The following is a 22,112-nucleotide window of genomic DNA, read 5'->3' on the forward strand; positions in this document are numbered from 1 at the left end:
AAATTTACTTATTTGGGAGTAAAAACTAAAGATGGTGACGGTGACAAACTCGCGTTTAACACTACATATATTTGTGAATTATTAAAGAAATCAGTTTGGGAAAGCTTTCCGAAATCTGAGTTGGATGAGAAATTTTTTCAAAAACATATTTCAAATTGGCTGAATGGAAGTAAGGATTCAAGGAAAAAAAATTAAGTGGTAAACGGGAAATCTGAAATTGATAATTTAATTAACAAATTCTGTATTCCGTGTTATTAAATTAACTTGCTACGTTTTCAAATATATTCTTTCTGCATCTCCGATTCCAATAAAGAATTTAATGATTTTCAATTCTTTTCTTTATATTGTCCCTGAGGGTAAGGGTTACATAACGCTTAAGTCTATTATAAACTGTAATAGATGGCGCAAATTGGTTATCTTTCTCTGCAATATAAAAGCGGGAAAATTATTCGCGGAACAACAGTTTATTTAGTGATTGTTTGTCAAGCATAGACATTTCGTGAAACTTTTTGTTGCCTATATACCTGAAAATGAAGCGTTCAGATTGCGCAAGGCGCTATTCATTATACAGGGACGTAAAATAATTTCGTGAAAGTTTATTTTCAGCATCCAACGTAAGCGACTGTGACAGAGAAAATGTTGATGCTGTTTTTGTGGATTTTGTTAACACGTCATGTTGTGAAGTTGATAATGAGCAAGATTATGGTGAATCAGACGATTCGGGAGAGAATGAAGACGATTCGGGAGACAATGAAGACGAAAAATTAAGTGAAATGGAAAGCAGTTTTGAGGAAGATGGCGAGTTCATAGACGAAGAAGAGAGTTTGGAAAACAGAGTAGCTGCAATTGCTATCAAACATCGTCTATCAGGAGCTGCTGTAAGATCAATTACTAATTTACTTATCAGTTTAGGTCATAAAATTTATAAGGATCGACGAACTATTTTAAAGACTCCTCGGACAAAGCTTTGTTCCACATCGTTTAAACATTTTGGGTTAATCAAAGGTCTTGATCGTAAACTGAAATCTGGCCTTCTTGGATCAGCTGGTGCTGAATTACAAATCAGTATTGACGGAATCCCGTTGTGTAAAAGTCGTCAGACGGTTTTCTGGCCAATTCTTTGTAGGGTTAAGAATCCCAATGATAGCAGCCCATTTCCAGTTTCTATACATTGTGGGAATGGCGGGAAACCACCTGATTAAAATTTGTATCTCGAGCCATTAATTAAGGAACTTAAACACATTGAAATTAATGGAATTGAAATTAATGAGGAAACTGTATTGCTGCAATCATTAGCATTCATTTGTGATGCACCTGCTCGAGCATTTGTTAGGGGAACAGTTGGTCACACAAGTTTTCATGGCTGTGAAAGATGTGATGTTGTGGGAACAACAAAAATGAGACGTCGTGTATTTAAATCATTAAATGCACGGCTCAGGACTGACGCAAGCTTCCGTGGACAACGAGATAAACGACATCACAAGGAACGTTCACCTCTTTTGAATCTTGGTATTGACATTGTGAAGTCTTTTCCTCTTGATTATATGCATTTAGTCTGTTAAGGAACATTTAAACGCTTTTTAACCATTATTTTAAAAGATGGATATTGCAAAAATGATAAGAACCACAAACTAACAGACGAACAAATTCTTCGAGTAAATTATTTGATTGAATCTCTTAGGAAATATCTTTCCAGTGAATTTAATCGCAAAGGCCGTTCATCAGAAGAATTAGGACGGTGGAAGGCAACTAAATTTCGGACGTTTCTTGTTTATACAGGTTTGGTCATTTTGAAAGAATTGTTATCTGAAGAAAAGTATCATCATTTCTTGTATTTTTTTTTAGCAATGCGTCTTTTGCTGTCTCCTTCCCCAAGCTCTAATCAAATTTCTTTTGCTAACCAATGTCTTAGGAAATACGTTCATCAATTTTGCGTTATTTATGGCGATCAACATCTTGTATTTAATTTGCATAACCTTATTCACCTTACAGATGACTGTGACTTTTGCCAAGCCTCACTTAACGACGTAAATGTGTTTCCCTTTGAAAACTATCTTGATCAAATGAAGAATGACATTCAAGGGACAGCAAAACCTTTAGAGCAATTTTGTCGCAGGCAAGCCGAAAAAGATAATAATGAAACATTTCGTGGCCACCTAAAGGTTAAAAGTATCACGGAGTCATTGAAGAACGATTCTATTGCGGATTCTGTCATAATGTTGGCTAACAAAAAAATTTTAAAAATTAAATCATTCAAATCTGGCGGTGATTTAGCGGTGGCCCATGCTTTTAACATTTTATATGATTTTGATGGATAAAAAAAAAATTTCTTTAACGCGCCTATGCCTGCAACTGATCTTGATTTGTATATTTGTGGTGACTTAAAGCCTCAACGACAACTTATTCCTATTGACTTAGTAGAAAAATCCATCAAATGTATTAAACTTCCTTTCAACGATGGGATGGTTAAAAAATGGTTAGTAATTCCCATACTCCATACTACGTAAATTGAATTCATTTTAATTTATTTGACATCCCTCAACCCCATGTGTATGTAGTGAATTCATTTTTATCTATTTGACATCGGCATGTTTTGCCCGACGAGTCAAACCGACACAAAGGGTTTTATTTATTGACGTGATTTTCAATGACGAATGTAGTTATGCTATTTTAAAATAGCATAACATCTGACAAAATCTATGTTTTTAAGTGTGATCTCTTTCGGTAATAACTTGAATACATTTTACTTTGATCACGTTGTCATTTTTTAACAGTTAGTCATCAACAAAGAAGTTGAGGAACATTTTAAAAACGTGTCTTTTTACTCATTTTGAAGCTTTGGGTCATCTCTATCTTCTTCCCTTGTGCTCTCAACAGTCATCACGATCTTATCGCGATCTTTAACAGTTACCACCGATCTTCTACTTCCATATCCGGAAACCGGAAGCATTTTAACAATTTAAAAATCTTTTTTCAACTTATAGAAGATTTCCATTTCGACTTGACCAATATTCGAACCTCAAACCTTTCGGGTACTGAGCTAAACTCCTATCCATTAGCTCAACATTGACTTATTCAGTATAATATCTGGCTGCATGGTATTGCAGTGATGTTACACTCACATATAAGAAAATATATAATTCAGTTTTACATAGAAAATGCAGACCTGTACCATGCCTGGGATACAGACACAGAACAGACGATTACTGACATATGTATTACAAGGGATATACAGACCTGTACCATACCTGGGGTACAGACCCAGAACAGAAATATGTTTTACTCAGTAATACAGAGAAAAAACATGCATGTGACATACCTGTAATACAGAAGAAAAAAGCATGTCCTTTTACAGAGTAAAAACAAACTATTGACAAACATGGGAAACAGAGCTAAATCAGCAACCATTTTCTCAGGTAGAAAACAGATCCGGAACAGGTATGCAGTGCAGTTTTAAATCAGAATTATGTATTCCAGAAAAATAGTAGATCTGTCCCGGATCTGTGAAACGAAACATTTACCAGATCCTGTAAAAAAAGAATAATTCCAGACAAATTTTCTGTGAAACAGAGCTGTATCAAACCTGATACGGATCTGTTTCACAAGTACGTGAAACAGATCGGTTGCAGGATTCTGTAACAGATATGTGTGCTGCCTGGGTATGAACGACGGCAAATTTTGTATCATCGAATCCATTCTATATTTCAATGCCTTGTATCTTCATAACAAGCCTTTTGTCATTGAACGGTCTATGGGTACTATATCTAGCGTTACCTGTTCGCCTTCACCTGTTTCTGGAATTGTTTTAAACAAATTACCTGGACAAAGTACTTGGCTCATTGGACTTTCAAAGTTTTTTTGTTGTTTACAGTGCAAAGGATATAGTTAAAAAATGGGTCTTGGTGCTGAAGTCGAGTAATATTCACATTCACAGTTACCATAGTAGAAGAGGGGGTGGTATGTTCACTTACTAGAAATTTCCCGTAAGGCTAGATCCTCGGTTTTTCAGTTTTTTTTCAAAGTTCTTTGTCTCGATAAATGGTACTGCAACCAAGCGTAGCGTCACCTTCAACTGTTTTTTTAAAGAACGAAGAAGAAGCAAAGCTGTTAAGTGTGCTCGTTGTTAATTGCAAAAATGTCTATTTCAAATCCTCTAAAATTGAAAAGAAAATATTGTCAAATTTGTGGCAGTATTTCTGAACACGAAAACAAAAAAGTGAGCCTTTTTTGAATTCCTAAGAAAAAGTTTTCTTCTTGGCAATTAATCGTTCCTGAACTGAAGCAATCAAGCAAACCTCTACCCTGTGTGAAAGGCATTTTGATCCTTCAGATATAGTGAAAGGATTTACAGATGGGTAGTATTTCATGAATATGAAAGATGGAGATTAAGTCGTTCTGCTGTTCCAAAACATTTATTAGGTAACATGCACATTTGTAAATGTTTACATTCGCTTGTTAAAATAATGTCTGAAACCGGGAACAGGGAAGCACCAATAAAAGTACAAACAGTGCTGTCACTATGTCGGATTTGTCCGTTTTTGTAGGATTTTCGAAGTGCTTGCATGACATTTGCAGGACGTAAGATTTTGCAGGATTTTTTAATTTTTTGTCGGATTTCTGGTAATTTTTGGGACTTTTTCAATATCTGGTGATAATTTTATTAATCAAATGAAATTTTCAGTAGACGACAATTGAGACCACTGTGGCGCTGTTGTCTGGTGCTCTGAGGTGGTCTGAGCCTCTGACTCTGTAGTCTGTACTCTGAGTTTCTGATCTGTGGTCTTGTGTTGTGAATTTCATCATTTCTCTGTTTCTCTCCCTGATTCTCTCCTCTCGTTTGACAGTTTGAGTTTGAGACTTGTTTGAGTCACGTGGCCATTCTTTATGTGCTTTTCTGCAAGAAACATAAGAATCAGATATAGATAACGACAACGAGCACTGAATAGAAAGATATGGATGAGGTATTATTATAGACAGATTTTCTAAACAAGTGTGATGTAAATAACGCATGAAAATATGCATATCTTTTTTAGGAGTCTGAAGGTGAGAGTGGGTCCGAGAATGAGAGTGATTCAGGTTCAACCAACACCAACAGTGATGTTCGCATTCCTCTAAAAGTTGCAAGGGTAGGCCTATATGATGAGAAGGAAACGTTATTCATTTCTGTTTGTAATTTATATATGTTTTCCAGGTTCAAGATGATTCTCAAAGCTGCGAAGAAGTTTCACAGCACAAATCTCCCTCAAAAAAGGTGAAGATGGGTTCACATTCTTTTAACGATGAGTTATTTTATTCATGTTCTAATTTTCAACTCTTTGCAGGCAAAAGCTAAAAGCACAAAAAGAAAGAAGAAAACTCGTGCCAGCTCACGTTTCCTTGAAAGATGGAAACATTCAAATACTCAAAAGCACATTCTTGCAATGAAAACGGTTGCTAATTATTCGAAAGAATCCCAACGTCTGTTACAATACGTAAGCAGTGGTGAAGACAAGAAAGTTGTTTTAGCAACCATCCGGTAGTGCCTTTTGATTGCCGAGAAGAATTTGTCATTCAACCTTATCGACTGGCTAATTCCAACGTTAAAAGCATCATTCCCAGACAGCCTAATTTTGGAAAAAGTGATGATGAGTCGTACTAAGTGTGGCAGTGTTATGAGATTTGGTGAATATTCCCTTATTCATTTGTATTTTGAAAATCAGTACGACAATAACAATTTTTCTTTGTTATTTAGGAATCGGGAGCTATTTGATTTCAACATTAGTTGAAACACTGAATTCCACACCTTGGTCTTTAGTTATCGACGAGACCACAGATGTTTCCGTCAGTGCAGCACTTGCAATAGTAGCACAGTTTTACAGTGCTAAAGACAAGCGTCTCATGGTTAGTCTGATAGAAATTGCGAACTGTTGCGATGCTACTGCCATCGGTATAACCGACACTGTTTTTGAAGTTTTTGAGAAGGTGGGCTTGAAAACTAGCATGCTAGTTGGTTTTTGCGCCGACACCTGCAATGCAATGTTTGGTGCACACCACTCTCTGGCAACAATTCTTCGTGAACAAATTCAGTCCATTGTAACTGTGAAGTGCAACTGTCACATGAGTCATTTATGTTCGCAAAAAGCATCGCTTGAATTGCCGAAAATTTTTGAAGACGTGGTTCGTGGAACATGCACTCATTTTTCTCGGAGTCCCAAAAGACGAGAAGCGTTTAAACAATTTCAAAAACTCGTCGAATGCGAAGAACATATGCTGATATCACCAGGTCAAACACGATGGCTAACTCTGGAGTATGCAGTAGTCCGTGTATTAGAGCAATACGATGCTTTGGTGGATTATTTTCGCGATTTGTGTGAGACAGACCCAACGACTGCGAATGACGTTATTTTGTGTGGACTCGAAGATCCTTTTATTAAAATCTACCTGGCATTCATGAGCTATGCTTTAAACCAGTTTAACGAGTTCAACACTTTGTTCCAGTCCCAAATACCTCTCTTTCATTTGATCAAACGAGAACACAGCAGACTAATCAATATTTTCGCTCGCAATTTCATGGAAGAGGAATATGTGAATTCGGTGAATCCCTTACTTCTGAATCCGTTGGAAAGTGTTAAGTACTTGCCAGAGCCTGAAATTTATCTTGGTAGGTTCATTTCTTATTATTTTAATATGCATGCTTTGAAAACTAATGAACTGAAATCTGTTTTCTCTATAAATAAAGGAGTAAGAGCAGCAGAATCGGTATTTGACTTACAACTCGAAACGAGGGTTCCTTTTCCAAATACGACTGGATCAAACACACAACAGACATAAAGTATTTTTAATAAAGCTTATTTTAAAGCACACTTTTTTATGTCTTTCGATGTCTTTAGCAGCAGTGGCAATCCAGCCATTAAGTCAACATGATGCAGCTGCCCATGCACAACAAAGGGCGGTAATTGAAAAATTGGAGAAGGATCTAAAGCCACTGCGTCACAATTGCAAAAGATGGTTCATTGTGACTATCCAACAACTTCAAGAAAAATTTGATTTCAGGGATCCTATCTACAAGATTACGGAGCTTTTTGATCCAGTGAATGCCAGATCGTTGAAACCAAATTCTCTGACCTTATTGTTCAGGCGATTTCCAAACTTAAACACCATGTGTAACCGCCAAAAGGCGGACAACGAATGGCGTGACCACGCTTCCCTCCCACCTTCTTTATTCAAAGTCGAAACTTCAGATGAAGTTAAAAAGTTGTCAGTTGAATCGTATTGCGGGTATGTTTTGAATACTCAAACCGTAACGAATTCCCTAAAATTTCCCAACCTAATTCCCTGCATTTCCTTATTGCTTAGCTTGCCCTTTTCAAACGCCATTGCCGAAAGAGCATTCAGCGTGGTAGACCAAGTCAAAACCCCTCTCAGAAACAATTTGCACAATCTGTCCCTCTCCAGTCTTATTTTGGCGCAGCAATGGTTGAAAAACGAACAAGCTTCAAGCGCATCCATCGAAGTTCCTGAAGGGATGGTTAAAGGCGCCTTAAAAGTCAAAGCCAGTGCCACCATTAACTAATGGTAGCGTTGGAAACTCGAGATTTAAATTTAAAACTTGCATCACCGTCTCCCGTCGTTAGCTTTTAACTGTCGGTCAACAGTATCAGAATAATGTTTTACTGTCACCTACGGTGCTGCCCTGACGGGCAGGATCGTGGGTGGCAAGGGCCCTCTAAATTTATGTTAAAGTTAAGAGCCCTTGCCCCCTTTTTTAGTTCAGTATCCATTTAGTAGTAAAGTGAAAAGTCATCTCAATTGTCCCTCTGTTACCACGTCGGTAAAAATTGTCTCCTCCACCGCATTTACAAAGAAATAAAGTGTTCTTTCCCATCCGTCATCTTTTCCATCTTTTTCATTCATCCTGTCATCCCTCATTTTCTGCTACGACGTTCCACTGCACGTGAACGTGTGTGATGGATTTTGCGGGATTTTGAAGATAATCGTGCAAGATTAAAACGCAGGATTTTTCAAAAAAAAAACGGATTTTTGGGACTTTTTAGGCAACCCTGCACGACTTTGCTATTTGAGAAGTGGCAGCACTGAGTACAAACCCGTACACCCTTGAAAGCCCTTTTCACAGATAACACTCAGATGAAGCAAGGTCGCAAAGAATTCAGATTTCTCAGTGCCGGATTAGCCAATGGGCAACTGTGGGCGAATGCCCAGGGTTCGCGCAATCAAGGGCCGGCGCAGCCAAATTTACGAAAAAAATTGACCGCCAATTTTTATAAATATGTGAAATTGTAATAAATTTAATGTCGGAAATATAGGAGGTGAAAAAGAAATTAGAAAACATCTTTAACTCGTAAAGCCGTCAGTGACTCCATGTGCCTACAGGGCTTTTTCAAAATTCTGATTCTAACCCTACCTCTTAGTTCTACTCCTAACCCTTTCCCTTTACTCCCCGAGTTGAGACTTCCGTTGACGAGAACAAGTTCGAACTTGATTTTTTAGTACGTCGTCATCAAGTGAACCGCTGTAATTGCCTCAGTTTAAGCGTAACTTTACACGAAGAAGCATGTCTGGCAAGGGTCAAAGAGAAAAGAAAAAAGGAGTCGAAGAAAGACTAAGAGTGAAAACAGTTGGTGCTCACATAAAAAGTGAGTGTCAAAAACGTGCAAAGAGAGATAAACATGATCAGTTTGTAAAAACTCCACCGTTTGCCAAAACTAACTAAAATCAATATCACTAACCGTGGATAGTGATAATGGAGCCGATATTGATGATTCATCTGACGACAGGATGTCTTTTTCAAGTGTTTATTCTAATGCTAGTCGCCCCTGTTCCACTATTGTCAACGTGTCCGACTCCGAATGTGTTTTAGTGAATTTGGATTGTAATCAATCATCTGATCCAGGCTTGTGGCTTCAGCCCTTTTCATCCGAACTAGTTGACTTTTGGATTGAAAAGGGTCCGATTGCTTGTCAAAACAATGACGGTGCTTTCTTGAAATCAAAGCGAGTTTACAACGCCAAAGGCAAAAAGGTAAATCGTAAACTAAATGCCGTTTCGTTCAAAAGAAAATTACCAAATGGAGAAATTGTGGCTAGAGATTGGTTAATCTACTCGCCATCGCTAGGATGTGTTTACTGTTTTGTGTGCGTTCTATTTTCTAAAGAAGAAAACCAGTTTTCTAAAGGATTTGCCGACTGTAAACACGCTTTGACTCTGCTTGGATATCACGAAAAAAGTGCTCACCACGTCAAGTGTATCCGCATTTATATCGAACGCAAATCACTTTCAAGAATTCGTGGTGTCGATTGTGAATTAGTTAAACAGCATGAAAAAGAACGAAATTATTGAATTCAAGTTCTCGAACGAATTGTTGCAACGATAAAATTTTTGGCTAATCGAGGACTCGGCTTTCGTCGTGACTATGAAATAATAGGTTCCACTCGCAATGGAAATTAGCTTGGAACTTTGGAACTGATAGCTCAATTTGATTCCTTCTTAAATAAGCATATCAAGAAATATGGAAATGCAGGCCGTTGGATTCCCTCATATTTATCGTCGACCATCTGTAATGAGTTTATTGATGTTATGGGACAAAAAGTGTTGAAAATTATCATAGCAGAAATTCAAGAAAGCAAGTACTTTTCAATAAGTGTCGACTCTACCCCAGACGTAACTCACGTCGATCACTTAACTTTCACCTTCCGCTACGTGAAACAAAATGGACCAGTTGAGAGATTTGTTAAGTTTATTCCGATTGCTCGTCACACTGGCGAATATCTGTCCGATTGTGTCTTTAAATTTTTAGAGACCTACAAAATTAATGTGATGGACTGTCGAGGACAGTCGTATGACAATGCATCCAATATGTCGGGCCAGTACAACGGGGTTAATGAAAAAGCGGAATATGTGCCGTGTGGTGGACATTCTCTCAATTTGATTGGTTTAAAAGCGGCAGAGTGTTGCTTCGTCATCGTGGCGTATTTTTGTTTGTACAAAACCTATACGTATTTTTTTCAGCTTTTCCGCATTGCTGGAATATGCGCTCTTGATAGTAGCTACAATGAAATTCAATCTGCTTTAAATCTAATAGCAAATGACGAAAAAGAGGATCCAAAAACGATCATCGAAGCCAAGTCGCTTTCTTTTAAAATGGATAAACTCGAATATGTTATTTCGACTTCAATTTGGAACCGCATTCTCTCAAGATTCAACATGGTAAGCAAGACTTTACAATCCGAGGACGTAAATTTATCCGATATAGTGTCGCTTATGAATTCCTTGAAAACTTTTATTCAATCGGTGAGAGACGACTTCGATGATTGTATTGAGAAGGATAAAGAAAAAAAGCCCCTGGCTGAATACAGTTTTACCACTCAACGAGCGAAGAAGCGAAGTGTTCGTGTAACACGTAATGAAGGACCCTCTGTTGACGCTAATTTAACTGGCGATACAAAATTCCGAGTCGAAATCTTCTATCCAATCCTTGATTCACTGAACGAGGGTTTATCTACGCGAAGCGTCGCTTACGAGCGAATTAACGACCGTTCCTTTTTTTCTGACACAATTAAACAACATGAGTAACGCTGATATCAAAAGCAAATGTGAACAGCTCACAGGATTTTACTGTGGTGACGTAGATCCAACGGATTTCTACGGAGAATGTCTGCAATTTGTCTATTACGTTGAAGACGAAGTGAAAGAAAGACAAAAGAAAGAATCATCTCCCAATGAAAAAGGCCGCAAGAAAACATTGTTTGAGACTCTGTATTCAAGAATCAAATCAAATCGTCTAGAATCATCTTTCCCGAACATCGAGATTGCTCTTCGCATATTTTTGTCCATGATGGTAACCAACTGTAAAGGAGAACGGTCCTTTTCAAAACTCAAGCGGATTAAAAATGAAAGCCGGGCAAGCACTACAAAGGACCGCCTCAATAATTTTACTTTGATGAGCATCGAGTCCGATCTACTTAACGATATTGATTTCAATGATATTATCAGTGATTTTGCTAGTAGAAAATCTCGATCTGTTCCAATTTAATTAGCGATTGCTGTAATGTTCGTAAATTACTTATTTAATAAGTGTATTGAATGTATATGTTCTAAAATAGAATCTTTTCGGCATCTTTTGAAAGTCTTGCTTGTTGATATAGAAAATCTCTTGAAAAAAGGTGGAAAAAGGGTCCGCGATATCAATTTTGCCCAGGGCCCGCCAAACTCTAATCTGGCGCTGAGATTCCTATTAATTCTTTGTCAAAGAATCACAACAATCTGCAGACATTTTGTGGAACACCAGGTAAAAGAAACCAAAAATGTAAAGGAATCTTTACAAAGGAGAATGCACCAAAATTTTCAATGTGGAAACCAGAATATTAAATAGTAATTCTACAAAACTTGATTTGGGATTGTTACCACCAAGGTACCTTTAAGTCTTCATTTTGAATTTCATTGCTGGAATATGTAAATTTTTTTATTTAATTAAGGTGAGAAGTTGAAGCAGTTATTTACGACAGTGAAAAAATTGAAGATATTGATATCTTGACCTTGCCACTGGAAGTTGAGTGTGTGTTACCCATGCAAAAAATTTATAATTTCAACTAAATTCCCTTTTATGCCGAAAACACCGTCCACGAAAGTACTGCACCTCTTCATTCTGCATTGTCACAACCTAGGTACATTTATTTTTTTTATATATGTCTATAAGCCTACAATTTATTTGTGTTTGTCTTGTGTTTTGTATATCCTGACGCAGAAAAACAAAGAGTGATAGTGAGCCAATTTCGATCATCGGATCATCTGCTTGTCCTTTTGGGCTGCCATTTTGATGCGTTCAAGCACGGGGTCCAGTACTTTTTTCTATGATATCAGCTTTCAGCTGCCATTCAAGTGCAAAAGATCGGCGGTGTGCCGGTAAGGCGTCGCGCACTGGTCGGTTAAATACCATTTGGGCTGGCGATGCTGCATTTGAGCGAGGAGGGTTCCTGAAAAGTAGAATAGATTTTGCGAATTTGTTAGTGTCGAAGGAGCCATTTCTCCATGAGCCAGCGATGAGTTTTTTCATGCTCTTGATGGTCGCTTCGGCAAATCCGTTTGACTGGGGGTAGTGGGGCGCTGAATTTCCGATTGACACACCTTTTGCAAAATTTTTGAATTCGACGGCATTGAATTGGGGTCCGTTAGCACTCCAGAATTTGACGGGGGCCCCTGGACCACGAATAAAAAATTCACGCACTGCATCGACGACGCAACGGGCTGTCGTGTTTTGTTCGGGAATGGGATGATTTCTGGCCAACCACTGTATTGGTCAGCGATGACGAGAAAATCACGTCCGTTCACTGTTGCGATGTCCGAGTGGAGTTGTTCGAATGGACGGGTCGCTGCTTCGTGCGGTTTTAATGGCTCACGTGGAAGCGACGGGAGTTTTTCGGTGTACGACGGGCATGTTTTGGCAGCGTTAGCGATGTCGATGTCCATTCCTGGCTAATACACGGATATTCTGGCGCGCTGCCTTAGCTTCGTGGCACCTTGGTGCATGTTGATTAGATCTTGGAGCAAGGGTTGACGGCATTTGGCTGGAATTACGACACTGGCTCCTGCCACGATCATTCCGTCCGTTTCGTCTATTGCTAGCTGGGACCTAATATTCCAAAATGGACGGAGAGTTAGAGATAAATTGCATTTATCATTTGGGAAACCGTTGATGATAGTCTCGCACAACTCGATCATCTGCTTGTCCTTTTGAGCTGCCATTTTGATGCGTTCAAGCACGGGGTCCAGTACTGCCGCATCGGACCCACTGATGGCGTTGATAAGGTTCAGTTTTGCGGAAAATGACGCTGCCCTTTCTGCTAATTCGTCTTCTTTGGATGCGGTGTCTACCGGCGCTCTCGATAATGCATCGGCTTCGACGTTTTCTTTCCCCGGCACCCATCGGGCTTTAAACTGGTAACGCTGCATCTTGAGTCGGAGACGGAGAATGCGCGGGTTGTCGAGTTTTTCGAGGCTGTGGTCATTCAGGATCGGCACTAGCGGCTTGTGATCCGTGATGAGTTCGAACGTTGGTAAGCCCTCGATGAATTGACGACACTTCTGCATCGCCCATGGTGCTCCTAAGCACTCCAACTCGATCATCGCGTAGCGCGATTCAGTTTCTGATAAATACCTGGAGCCTGCTTGGACCATTCGCCAGCTCCCCTCGGCGTCTTTTTGCTTCAAGATGAAACCAAGGCCGAAAAGTCGAGATGCGTCGACGTGTAGAGCTGTCGGTCGATTCTGGTCGTAAAAGGCTAGGTCGGGCATTTCAGACAGAGCTTTTCTGGCATTCAGGAACGCGTCTTCATGCGTTGTCGTCCACTCCCACAATGTTCCTTTTTTCAGAAGGGGTGACAGCGGCTTCAGCGACTCGGCGACTTTGGTAGGAAAGTTGCCAACCTGTTGACATAAACCATGAAATGCTTTTACGTCTGTGATGTTTTTTGGCTGCGGGACTCGCGGATTGCTTTAGTTAGATCCGGATTGGGCTGGAAACCTTTGGAGCTCACAATGTAGCCCCCGAATCTCGCTGTTGGCTGGGCAAATACCATTTTTCCAACGTTGATTGCGATGTTGTGGTCGGCCGCTCGTTGAAAAAGACGGCGCACCAGCTCGATGTGCTCCTCGTAGGTTGCAAAAAAAAACCATCACGTCTTCGACGATCCGGCGGCAATTTGGGATGTCGTCAAAGACTTCGGAGACGCGACGGCTGTAGTCGTCTTCTGCGTGAGGGATGCCGAACGGAAGGCGCCGATATTGATACCGGCCAAACGGGGTTGAAAATGTTGTCAAGGCTGCCGATTCTTCGTCCAGTCGCACTTGGTGATAACCTTTTAGGGCGTCGATTATTGTAAAAAAATTCATAACTGGTGGAATCGTTCGCACTGCTTGAAAAGGTGTGGCCGTGTCGAATCTCGGCCGGATGATGTTGTGATTTAAGATTGTGAAATCCACACAAACTCTGATGCCGCCATCTTTCTTCATGGCTAGCACCATCGGATTGATCCAAGCTGTTGGTTCCGTTACTCTTCGGATGATCTCCTGCTTTTCGAGGAGGTCCAGCTCCTGTTTTAGTCTTGGCATGAGAGGGACTGAGACGGGACGAGATCCGGGGATGGCGGCAGGAATCGCGTCTTCCTTGAGCTCGAAATGACATGCCAGGTCAGCCATGGGTCAAATTCCGTCAAAGATGTGGGGATGGACGGCCGTTAACTGGTTTAGGTCCTCCTTCTTCCTCTCTTCCGTCGGGTTGATTCCGACTGTAGCCATGGGATGTGGAAAAAACTTGGTGCCAGGATCTTTTCGTGGCTCCTCCATCAATGCGATCAATGCTGATCGCATTGATGCTCTCGCGAGGGTAACCAGCTGGTAACATTCCGAGTGCCTTTTGAGTCTTCTTAGATAGCACCGGTTGTTTCAGATCCTGTAATACGGGAAAAGTGGTTTTGAATGATTTACTCTTTTTACCCGTTGGCCAGCGGATTGTTGCTTCGAACGTTCCGATGCTGATAATGGGGCTTCCGGTAGCTGTAATGGCGTTGGTGCCCCTGGGCAAAAGATTGGTGTCTCGAATCTCGTCGTGATACATATCGGCTGGAATGGCGTCAATTTGTGCCCCTGTGTCTGGCAAAAATTGAATGATAAGTTCTTTCTTACTGCCATTGGGTTGAATTTCTGCTCTAACGAGATCAGACTCTTCTATGCCTGCGACACGAGCTGAGGAATTAGGGTCGAGTGTGATGCATCCGGTTTGAGGCGGTTTTGTGCTCTTCTTTGAGCTGCACACTCTTGCAAAATGACCAATTTTCGTGCATTTGCCGCATTCTTTTCCGTTTGCTGGGATTAGTTGACATGAGTGGCGGGTTTCACTGCCATAGTTCCAGCATCCTTCTGATTGGTAGTCATCTTTCGGCTGCTTACAGGACGGTCTGTCCTTCGCCGACTGATTGAATTTCGTGCTGGGCAGTTTTTGCGTTTTACGTTTCTTGTATGACGATTTGGCCATTGCTTGAATTGCTGCCGCGTTGCCAGTCTTCAGATTTGTTGCTTGTTGAGAAGCAGCCTCTGCTACACGTAGGATGTCGATGGCTTGGTCGAGCGTAAGGGTTGCACCTCTCTCGAGGAGTTTCCTTCGGATTTCATCATCGTAAACTCCATAGACTACTTGACCAAGTATGCGGGTTGGTTGACAATTTGCGCAGCAGTCGGTGGCGAATTCTCACTTGCGAGCTAGATCGCGGAGATCGCAAAGCCAATTGTCGGCAGCCTCGTTCGCTCGTTGTCTGCCTAAAGCGAATTGTTGGCGCCAGACATTTCGATTTCGTCCTGCATTACAGCGTTCGCGCAACTTCTGGATCACGACCTCGTGATCCCCTATCTGTGCATCAGTTAGCCCCATAGACATTACGGCCTGTAGAGTTTCCTTTGAGAGACAAGAAAGTAAATTGTTAGTTTTGTAGGCTGGGTGCTCATCGTGTTCGAGTACAGAGTCAATGGTTGAAAGCGCAAGAAAAATTTTCCATTGTTGGTGCCAAAGCTCGAACGAGCGGTTTCGGTGGCATGGCTGGCACGTGTGCAACTTCTTCTTTGTCTTCTTCTGAAGCAACGATGAATAGTCGGGATAAGTCAAAATATCTGCTGGTGATTTGCTGTCTTCGGTTTTTTGTTTCACCATGAATAATTAACTCGTTGATCGTAGATGGTGTTGGAACAAGCTCATCGAGGTGGTGGCAACACGCTCTGGGTTTTAAGTTGCTGAAACCCATGCGCACACAGGATGCTGTTTAGCATCCATTCTTTTCCACTATCCCTCGCTTCAATTCTCTTCCCCCGATTACTTGTCACCTCGTGTAGAAGTCAGAAGCTTGATAGTCTCGCTTTTCCTTTTCGTATCCATCTAAGTGTTCAATATTTAACAGTGCCTCATCAACTGAATTAATTGTAAGTACTCGTTGAATATTCAATGTATCTCAATACAGATAGTCAATTGCAACAATGTGTTCACCTGTTAGTTTCCTCACCATACACCAACAGATGGAGTTTGGACAAAATGGCTTAGACCACGAGTACAAAGAATGATAGCAAGCAGAACAATTTTTGGAGAAAATGGCAGACTAGTCACGTGGGGTCGTATTCTTGCTTCGACCTCTACAAAAATGGTACACTAGTTTGATAATTAACAATACTTAACACGGTGGTGTAGAATAAGTAACCAACTGCGCCATGTAATGACGTCACTCAGCGAAATAAGCTAGACGTCGGTGATTGATTTAACTGATTGTATTTTAGATGTGTCAAGTAATGGAGGGGCCTAAGTAGCGGGTATGCACTAGGCCTCAGTCGTGTAACTACCATGTCGATTAGACCAAAGGTAGACTCGAGGGGAGGATGGGAGGCTGTCAAGTAGCCGACGGGCAATACAATGTTGCATTATCGCAAGTCATCACATTAGCATTTTATGAAACAGAATTTTGTTGTAATATATTAATGTTTCTGTAGCTGACAAGAGACTATTTCAGAGACTTGAACACGAGAAGGCCACCAGAAAAGCCTGCCATATTAAATTCTTACAAGGCTAATGGTGAGAATTCATCAACGTGTGACCTCTAAGCTTGATTCTAATCATCTTATTTTCACAGGCAAGTCCTCAGTTTTGCCATCAAATAAATCATCAACCAGGAATACCAATGTTGAAAATACTATCAGTGAGCAGCACAAGCCTTACAATAATCCTTATATTGCTGAAGCAGTGCTAGAAATTCTACCTATCGATAAGATGACTAATGTTGCAATTAATTATGAAGGTATAATAAATTAACGTGTATGTTCTAAAATGGTTATCAATTTCATATGCTATTTCAATTGAAAAAATATTTTTAAGATCTGGGTGTAAGACCCTTTGATCAAGAATCGTCTACAGGTAGAGAATCCTACATTACATATAGCACAGATGATGAAACAATTCGTCACAGGTTCTTACGCCTCTCTTGCTCATGCCTAATGCGACTTTTTCAAGGGTATCACTGAAATAAATTTTTTTTTCAACTTTTGGTATATACTAACGTTTTGAATCGGCAGGCCAGTGGAGAACCGAAAGCTCGTAAAAGAATCAATTTAGATTCACCATCTAACACTAGTAAGAACCAAGTCAGTGCAACAAAGAAGCAGAGACTGGAGGTATGATAACTCTGTCACGTGCAACGTTTTATTCGGTCTGTTATTATAAATTTTACTTAATTTCAGAAGTACCATGAGCTGAAACCAAGAATGGAAGAAGAGTTGAAAGCAAGTCAAGTCTTACTGGATGAAGATAGCCAAGATATACGCCAGCCAAATGTTGATTACTCAGAGGAGATTCGGCTCCCATAAAAATAAATCAGTGACGTGCAGCTGAATTTTGATCGCGAGAGAGATCTCTTCAATGAAGAATTGGAAAAGAAAAATAAGGAAATAAATAAAAAGTAGGCACTGATTAGAGAATTAATGCACAGCAATCCTGATGTCTTGGCTCGAGATAAATGTATTCAGTTCAAACTGTTTATGCAATTATTCTACTATAATTATTTTTATTCTAGATCTTAAAGAAGGGCTACTCCGCTTGCAGTGCATGATAAGCAAGGCTACACCTCCTCCATCACCAACACATGCAGCACCAAATATCTTAGCGATCCAGAGTCCATGAAGCCTGTTAAAAAAAATTAGACGAAGACTGCGAAACAATGATTGCAACCAGCGTTCTTCGAACAGCAATATCGTACACGAAATGTGGGAAAAGGTGAAAATTTCTTTAAATACTTAGTTTGATATTCTCAAACGAAAATGCTTTCAATTTTTTAAATGTTTTCTTATTTAGTTATCTAAATAATACCGTTAGCTATATTTGCAAAGGATTGTGGGATCGGGAATTCATGGCGATTCATTCAGTATCGGGCCGTAAGAGCCCCACTGACAAGAGCAGTGATAAAGCAAAACCAAAATTACCTGGTGATGCAGTTCAAGCCATTACAAGTACTTGTTCATCATAATCATCATTGTTAACACCTAAAACTATGCATAATAATTGACAATCTTTATTTTCAGATTTTATTATTTCTTTCTGGAAAAGTCAGCACCATCTTGACATCTCCCCCAAGGAAATCAGATCCTCGATTTCAGCCAAGCTCCTTTGTGAACATTCGGCCAAGAAAGCCACTGACCTAATGACGATGATGGCAGTTGCGGATGCTGGTAATAACCAGTTGGAAGCCATAGATGCCCGTTAAAGAAAAATAAAGTCAAGAAAAAAAAATCTACCAAAAACAAAAACAAATTACCTGAGCTGGCAAAATTAAAATAAAAAATTTTCTCGATTTTTGCAACTGTTTAACAAGGTTCACCCTGAAATAGGTAAACTTTGTATATGACAGAATTAGCAAAAACCACTAGTTTTGATATTGCTGATTGGGTAGCTTTCACTTCTTTATGGTAGAGTTTGCTTTTAACAGTCAACTTGTTTATCATGTGCCGACCATGTAAAATCCAGAATAATTTACAGGAAAAAAAAATCGTATTGAATTGTTTGTTTCGTGCATATCGTTTTGTAAGGTCTTGTCCTCGTGATTTATATCTCGTCGACCGAGAATGTTGTGTCTTAATACAGAAAAATGGGAATGAAAATTCCCGTTTATTTATCAGCAGCATTTTTCAATAAATTTATTATACTTTGAAACAAATAGCTAGAGAATAGCAGTTTAGGGGTCACCTAAATGTATATAGGTTGGAGATAATAGCTTCAGAAAGCTTATCGTTAATGTAGTTGTTCTTTGCTTTTTATTTTTAGCTACAGCTGGGCAGTAATAATTGAACTTCGAATTTTAAAATCGGGGGCTACAATAAAAGAGCAGTTGAGATCCTAAACCTTTTACAACAATTTAGCTACTCGTTAACAAAAATTTTCGTGCGGGTACTAGACTTCAGGCTTCAACAGAAATATGTGGTTACAGCGTGAAAGCGGAGGCAGGGGAAGAAAAATAAGCAGACGACAAGAGACAAGGACGATGGCAGAATCTGGATGTTCATAATTTTTCTATGCGTGCCAATTTTTACAGCTGTTAGCTTGAACCTGTTGTCTAGGGAATGTAATATACTTGTGTTGGTCACTATAAACATCGCACAGTTAATTGTCATCCTGCGGTGTGTAACATTTGGTGCCGAAACCAGGGAGTGGAAGGGACTGGACTGTGAAACTCTCGCTGGATTCCACGTGTCTGCTACGTCTTTTTTTTTTTATATTTAAGATACGCTTTGACGACGTATCTGAAACAAGTTCAGGTAATTCTTGGGCTCGACAATTCGGAACAAACTTATCGCTTCTGAACCACGTTCAAGTAAATCGAAAATCGCATGTGATCGGAAGTAATAACTAATCGATTCTGAACTTGTTTCAGGAAAATCGTAGCCCAAATTAAAAAACCAAGTACAATTAGAACACATAGCGACGCTGTCGGATATCTTGCTATCGTTTTCGCAATATAATATGACGGGGTCAACTTCCAGCAAAAGTTACGAAGATGCCGTCGATCCTAAGGTGACATTCGCTATTCGGACTAAGGCAAAACGAGCTCACACACGACGAGCAAATAAACTCAACCATTTAATTGAAACAGTTGCTCCTATGACCGAAGTGGTTGTAGCACTAGCCGTTCTGAAAGAAGCCTACGCAGAAGCAATCGCTTTGAACGTGAAGTACATACAAGCCGCAAAGCTAAATGAAGAGCAGCAAACTGCAGTCTCTCAATGGGAAGACGACGTAACGGATCTGTTTAATAGATGTAATGAAACACCAAAAAAATTATCTATCAACCAAGGAAAAGAGGGAAAGGCCCAAGCTGGACGGCGATGTGGCGGTGAACGCGAAGAGAAGAAGATTAGAGTTGGAGCAGCAACGCCAGCAAGCGATCATTGATGAGCAGCGTAAGGTTGAAGAAATACGTCAAAAAAGCAAGCGTGAACAAGAAGACATCACATTGAAAATTGAGTTCCAGCGTCAATTGGAAGGTCATCATCGTCATCATTCATTCCAGGGGCGTCATCTACGTTTGTGGAAACGAGTGATCAACAGTCAGACCAGCTACCAAGAGGACTGTGGCCAAAGGTGACCATCAAGGCATTTAACGTGAACCCACGGGCATGGCCAGATTTTGAATTGTCCTTCAAAGCCATCGTCAATGACAGTTGTATGCCAGATTTCACGAAAATGATTGCTCTTCGATACAATTTAGACCCGGAGGTTAAAAGAAGAGTCACTCATCTCTTCGGTGCGTCATCCGTTTATCAAGAAACATGGGTGGCATTACATTACCGATTTGGAAATCAGCAAGTGATTATTCATGCCCATATTTAAGAGTTGCTAGTGATTCAGCCGTTCAAATCGGGGGATCTTATGTCACTGATTAATATGGCTGCGTTGGTGAAAGACGCTGTGGCAAGTGTGGATCAGGCAGATAGAACCTCCTATTCCAACATTGTCAGCCAGCTTCTTCGAGTATTCCCGAACGAACTTCAAAAATCAAAGGTTCCAGGATCCCAGGTTCCAGGATCCCAGGTTTGGCTGACTTCGACCGTTGGAATGAAGGAATCGTCGGTGCAGAAGAGTTTATGGGTGTATCAAGCTGCTCGAATACGCAAAATCCCACAACAAACAGACAGGAAAAATTGGGGCCAACAGTAATGAAGATCGATCTGCAAACAGCATCAGCTAACAACAGTGCATGTGGAGTGTGCACCGCCGACCCAGGTCACACCTTAGCATTTTGCCAGGTGTTTATTGACCTTTCACCCACGCAATGAGCTGAAGCGGTGGTCAAAAATGGACATTGCTTCAGATGTCTTGGACGAAATCATTTCTCCTCCAACTGAAAAAAGGCGACTATGTGCATTGTGGCCCACTGCAACCAATGGCATCACCCGCTACTTCATGGATCTGGAAGAATGTTTTCTCGTCGACGAGGTATTCCATCAGATAAATCAAGTCACTTGTCGTCCAGTTCTGATTGCGCTTGTGCCGATGTTAGTACGAGCTGTAAGGCGCACATTCCGTACGTTGGGGGTGTTAGACCATGGACTACTTTATATTAAGGACTGGACACTTCGATGATTCCTATGTCTCCCATGTAATTTTTTTTACGTCGATATAAGACAAAGAATTAAAAAATGATTGCTGAGTTAATAAATGTTCCTATACCTAAATTGAATTGTTTAAAAGATATTTCCGTTTTACTTTCAAGAGAACGGGTAGAAAGTCGACTTGACTCATTCGCCATCTACCTGCCAAACGGCCTAAGCTCCTGCTACTTGGCGTCGGCAAGCGGCAAGATTTGAAATCAGCTTTTCTTTGTTTTGTGTATGATCAGCTCATTAGCATAATTTTCGACTTTTGGCTTAAATAAAGATAAAAACTACCTGTTTCTAAATTTTTTTCCTTTTTTTTCCTGATTTCGATTTGCGTGCCCTACCCTGAAATAAGCAGGACTCGAAACAATAAAGAAAAAGATGAAAAAAAAAAGGAATACCATTTCTTCAGTTGTAATTATGGCTCCAAAGTGTATAGTCAACGGCTGTGACTCTGTGTCCAGAAAAGGTGATCCCAAACATGCTTTTTTTTTTCGGGATGCCGTCGGACGAAAGACGAATGAAGTTATGGTTGTCTGTAATCGATAGCCATTCCGGGTTACGGCCAATTAGAAAACATTGTAAATTACAAAATGCGGTGGTATGCGGAATGCATTTCGGCGACGAAAGTTTTCGCAGCCATTCAGTGTCCGAAAACCCGAAACTGCTATCTAATGCGGTGCCATCAATTTTTGTTGGTGTCTTTGATGCACCAAATAATAGTGGTACTCCTCCATTAGAAGAAGAGTTATTGGAACCACCAACGAAAAAAATTCGATTGTCTTATGTAGTAACGCACGAATTTGACGGTAATAAATTACACAGCTAAAAATTTAACAGTCCGATTCCTTAATTTTAATTGTTAAATTGTGTTATAGGTGACTTACCCGTTTCAGAAGACGCTGTTGTCGGCGTGCAAGAAATACATAATCCTCCCAATCATA

At 40.2% G+C, this 22,112-nt stretch overlaps 2 protein-coding genes and 2 pseudogenes across 2 annotated transcripts; all 4 read left to right on the forward strand.

Moving 5' to 3' along the window:
• The first annotated feature begins 4,501 nt into the window (after nt 1-4,501).
• Nucleotides 4,502-7,552, forward strand: LOC116935445. The gene is made up of 6 exons (XM_045168387.1): nt 4,502-4,620; nt 4,685-4,961; nt 5,034-5,661; nt 5,732-6,640; nt 6,870-7,257; nt 7,336-7,552. Exons 3-6 carry the CDS (start codon nt 5,622-5,624, stop codon nt 7,550-7,552), a joined length of 1,554 nt encoding a protein of 517 aa, XP_045024322.1. The 5' UTR covers nt 4,502-4,620; nt 4,685-4,961; nt 5,034-5,621.
• A 614-nt stretch (nt 7,553-8,166) lies between these two features.
• Nucleotides 8,167-9,304, forward strand: LOC116935450 (annotated as a pseudogene).
• A 1,257-nt stretch (nt 9,305-10,561) lies between these two features.
• Nucleotides 10,562-11,029, forward strand: LOC116935453. The gene has a single exon (XM_032942751.1). It carries the CDS (start codon nt 10,562-10,564, stop codon nt 11,027-11,029), a length of 468 nt encoding a protein of 155 aa, XP_032798642.1.
• An 8,505-nt stretch (nt 11,030-19,534) lies between these two features.
• LOC116935444 lies at nt 19,535-20,728 on the forward strand (annotated as a pseudogene).
• The last annotated feature ends 1,384 nt before the right edge of the window (nt 20,729-22,112 follow it).

Source organism: Daphnia magna, linkage group LG1, assembly GCF_020631705.1.
Source record: "Daphnia magna isolate NIES linkage group LG1, ASM2063170v1.1, whole genome shotgun sequence".
NCBI classification, from domain to species: Eukaryota; Metazoa; Arthropoda; class Branchiopoda; order Diplostraca; family Daphniidae; genus Daphnia; species Daphnia magna.